Source organism: Medicago sativa, chromosome 3, assembly GCF_051527215.1.
Source record: "Medicago sativa cultivar Bolivia chromosome 3, Bolivia_mono, whole genome shotgun sequence".
NCBI classification, from domain to species: Eukaryota; Viridiplantae; Streptophyta; class Magnoliopsida; order Fabales; family Fabaceae; genus Medicago; species Medicago sativa.
This window is the reverse complement of record NC_140751.1, coordinates 25,764,397-25,768,660: the sequence shown is the minus strand read 5'-3', so window position 1 is coordinate 25,768,660 and position 4,264 is coordinate 25,764,397. Positions and strand designations below refer to the sequence as shown.

The 4,264-nt window shown below is 35.1% G+C and overlaps 1 protein-coding gene across 1 annotated transcript; it reads right to left on the bottom strand.

The window, feature by feature from the left end:
- Positions 1-304: 304 nt before the first annotated feature.
- LOC146936688 (F-box protein SKIP23-like) lies at positions 305-1,384 on the bottom strand. The gene has a single exon (XM_085757728.1). The coding sequence runs from the start codon at positions 1,382-1,384 to the stop codon at positions 305-307; it is 1,080 nt and encodes a 359-aa protein (XP_085613854.1).
- Positions 1,385-4,264: the final 2,880 nt, after the last annotated feature.

Here is a 4,264-nt window from a genome sequence, read left to right as displayed (position 1 = left end):
TGTTGCACTTGTCAAACCCTTACTTATAAGTAGTTTGTCCTAGTATGAGTTTAACTTTTAGAAAGAGTCATGTGCTTAGGTCCAAAGATAGAAAGAAGGAAAAAGCTAGTTGTATATGAAAGAGATAAACAAAGGAGCTTATGAAAATTTTGAAGTCTAGATACCAATTTCAAAATATAAGAACATGTCAATATTTCTATTTTTATAAGTACTAGGTTCAAAGTTTATCCAATCTCAGAACAGAATAATGCACTATCAATCACAATCACATTAAAAACTTTTAAATGTAAGATAACATACCTTGTTACAAATGCAACTCGGCGATCCACTCTGGAGGTGGCCAGAACAACTTGTCATAATCAGGATAATCAGACAAAGGCAAAACCCGACCTTGATCCAAATCAAAAACACCAATGGACAAATTCAAGTACTTCTGATTATAGATCACACAATTCCCATTGGCAAAACCCAAATCGAAAGCAGAGACAGAAAATGAACATCCTTTCCTCCCCAAGAACAAAACCCTATCTTCTAAATTGGTCAACTTGACCCACTTTTTCTCCTTCTCATCAAGCCTAAACACATCAATCCATACAATAACTTCACCATTTTTATAGCAATCCACTAGCAACAACTCAAACTCACTACTCTCGATCAAGAATTTACTTTCACCCCCAAACACAGGCTCAGCTAATAGATGATAGCTCAAGTCCGATCCAATCACAAAAGTTCGACCGGTTTTGTCTACTACACAAGGCAACCCTTTAAAAACACAAACATTTCCTCCATGAAAGGAATTTAACATGTTGGGGATCGTCTTTGAACGGTTGTCCACGCAACGCAACATAATAGGATTCCCATATAAATCAGTTGTGAGGAATTCGAGAGGTTGTTCCCCCCGACACGTGGTAACACATAACTTTAAAACAATTTGACTGAGCAAGTTGAAGTGGTAGATGAAGGACATCTGTTGAAGATGGTTGACAGAGAGTTTGTTGAAGTCGAGAACATTATTGAAACGTGATGGTAAAGGTTCGTTAAATAAGAGAGGATGCAAAAGTTTGGTTTTCCCATCAAAATATGGTCCAATTCTGATTATCCAGGGACGGCGGTGGAGAGTTTGTTGGTGTTTTGGTGGTTTGATGAGAAAAATGTCGTTGTTGATGAGGTAGCTAACAGAATCAACGTTGGTGTGGGAACCGAATAGTTGGCAGGAGAGTTGTCCAAACTTTACGGGTAAATAGTGTTTTTGATAGTAGTTTGGGATAGAAGATCGCCACCAAGAACAGACGGAACGAGAGCGAATGAGGTAAAGTTCACTGTTGAGTTTTCGTGATATTAATTGCAGAAGCTCGCGTGGAAGCTCAGACCAATCTGCTGCCATGGATGCTTCTATACGGTAAAGATGTTGTTAGGGCTGGGCGGTTAGCAAGTTCGCCGTTCTCTCGTAAGGAGTCGTAATGGTATGGTTTGTGGTACTCGCAAAGTGATATAAAAAGAAATATCTAGGTTTATTTTTTTGGTGCAAAAATATCAAGGGTTTTTATTCATTCTTTTTTTATAAACAACAATTCCTTCAAAAAAAAAATATGTAATAGTACTTTTCCTTCAAAAAAAAAGATGTAATTGTAATTTGTCAAAAAAAAATGGCAAAATTACACTTTTAAGTTCCTTCCCTTAAAAAAAAAAATTCTTGACTTAATTCGGATAGCAGTTTGGTCATTTATCTTTTTTTTTTAATTTCAATTTTTTCCTTTTGATCCATTTTCATATGAACTTTCAACCTTCAAATATACTATTCTTATGTAAACATAGATGAAGACCATAAATTTGAAGATTGAAATGCCATAAGAAAATAAAACCATGAATTTGATGCTTGAAAATTCATATGCAAATGGACTAAAAGGGCAAAAATGAAAGGAAAAAAAGATAAAAGACCAAATTGTTAACTAAAACTAAGTTAAGGGACTAAAACTATAATTTTGCCTATAGCAGTATTATTACTTTTTATTTTTGGTCAAGACTAGAAATTCAAATTTACCTTTTTAATGGGGATAAGTGGGTGTTAGGGGGTTCAAACTTCAGCCTCTATATATATAATGCAATGTTTATTTTATTTTTATGCATTAAAATTTATTAATTTTCTTTCGAAGGCATTTAAACTCGCCCATGAACCCGATCAAACCCGATGGGGTTCAGGTTCAACAAGAGCAGAAAAATACGAAGACAAGAGCGGATTTATGCAAAGACAAGTCATCAATACATACATTTAAAAGAAAAAGAATTAATCAACAAGTGTTTTTGAATTATAGGAAACAACAACATAATTAAAATTAGTAGCAACATTGGAGAGTACAATTGTAATTCAAAAATTATTGCAAGGGTGTGAGACTAAGTTGGAGAAGTAATGACATGAAATTGAGTCAAAGGAAGCAAGAAGTGGTGGCATGTGAAGTGAACCTTGGGTTGAGGTTCGAAATAGAAAGTGAGTATGGAAGTGAAACAGTCGTGTGTGAGAGACCGACCTGAGACAGTATGTAAAACAGTATTAGAAAGTCTTAATTGTATGTTTGATCCCTTATGTTTATATCACATTTCAAGTTGGTCCCTCATGTTTTAAAAGTTTTAAGTTGGTCTCTTACGTTTCAAAAGTTTCAAGTTAAGGTTTTAGTTTATCAGATAAAGTTTCAGAAGGGTTCACAACTGATGTTTGTTAAGAATCAATTTCCATATGTATGATGACTCAATGCCAATAACATCAACTTCGGCTGAGATTTGTTAGGGTAGGGAATGTCATATACTTGACCAACAGGAATAATGACAAGGGGGTTGGTTTCATGTTCTGGTGAGGAGTAGTCATCTTGTAGTTCAGTATGATGACAGAAGAAGTTTTTTTCTTTTTTCTTTTTTGTATTCATAAATGAATTTTGTTCGAAAGTAGGCTTGAGCAAGACCTACAAGATCTATTCACTACAACATTTTTGAATTTAGGCCACACTTTTAAAATTGTAGCTAGAACCAATAAATATGTGGCTGAAAGCTTAGGCCACGGTTTGGCCACATTTTATTAATTATGGTATACGTGGTCGTGGATTATTCTTTGTGGCCACGGTTTTTATCTTAGCCCACAAAATTAGAAAATTTGTAGCTTAAGATACGACAACAATAGGGAAGATTTTTTGAGTTACAGAAAACCACGGTTTTTCGGATTGGATTAGGTTGTGGTTTAACTATTGTGACCTAAACATTAAACCACACTTTCTTTTATTAATTTATGGCACAACTTTTTGTATTTTGTATAGGCTATTGATTTGAAACGGTTGCATGAACGTTAGGCCATAGTTTATTTTATTTTTATTTTTTATATAGACAATAAATTTTGATTGTTGCTAGAAAGAATAGACAAAACATTTCACTCTAAAGTTACAGATTTGTAAGAATTGTCTTTAGTACTACACGTATATGTATACGACCGATACATTTAGACTGCAACATTGCCAATATCGGTGAGTCAGATTCAGTCTCAGATTATGAGTCATAACCTGTACTTAGATTAGAGAGATTAATATATTTATTGCCCTTAGATCCAACATCTTTCAAGGGTTCAGCACATGTAGGAGAAGTAGAATCCGACATTGGTGTTGTAGGCTCTTTGTGAGGTGGTGATTTAGGTGGGGTGGGTTCTTTATGAAATGGTGAAGGTTCGAGAATATTATAGTGTTAGGAGTCAGAGAGTGTTGGTTGAGGGTCAAAAGATACTATGGGAGTTTGGTGAGAAGATGTGGGTGATGAGGAGTGTACATTCATATTAGCTATGAGTTCAGTAATAGTACCGTTATCAGTAGCCACTGAAGTTGCAACAATAGCCTTTTTTCAGCAAATCTAACCTTAGAAGCCTCCATACCAGTAATATTTTATGAGGCAACGGGATCATTCTCTAAAGCAGTATCAACAATTTTAGAAGTAGCTTCAGCAGTATTGATATGATTAGTAGTTTTAGAAGCTACAATATCAGCTTTTGAAGAAGTCTCTTATGGTTCTCTCCTAGCTCTTCTGATAAGAGGAACCTCATCCTCTACAATAGCCTCTTCCATAATAGTACCAAGCACAGGTTGAACTGGCTCAATTTCTTCTTCTTCTTTTGTTGGAATCACCGACATTCTGATTTTCCTTTTCTTGACAAGTGGAGGAGTTAAATCAATAGCAGGTGTCGACTTAGAAGAAGTACTCCTAACCTTAGAAGCTTTTCTGGCTAATGTAACTT

What these genes read in the sequence shown, in the direction of transcription:
- LOC146936688 (XM_085757728.1), bottom strand. Translation starts at nt 1,384, where the DNA reads ATGGCAGCAGATTGGTCTGAGCTTCCACGCGAGCTTCTGCAATTAATA.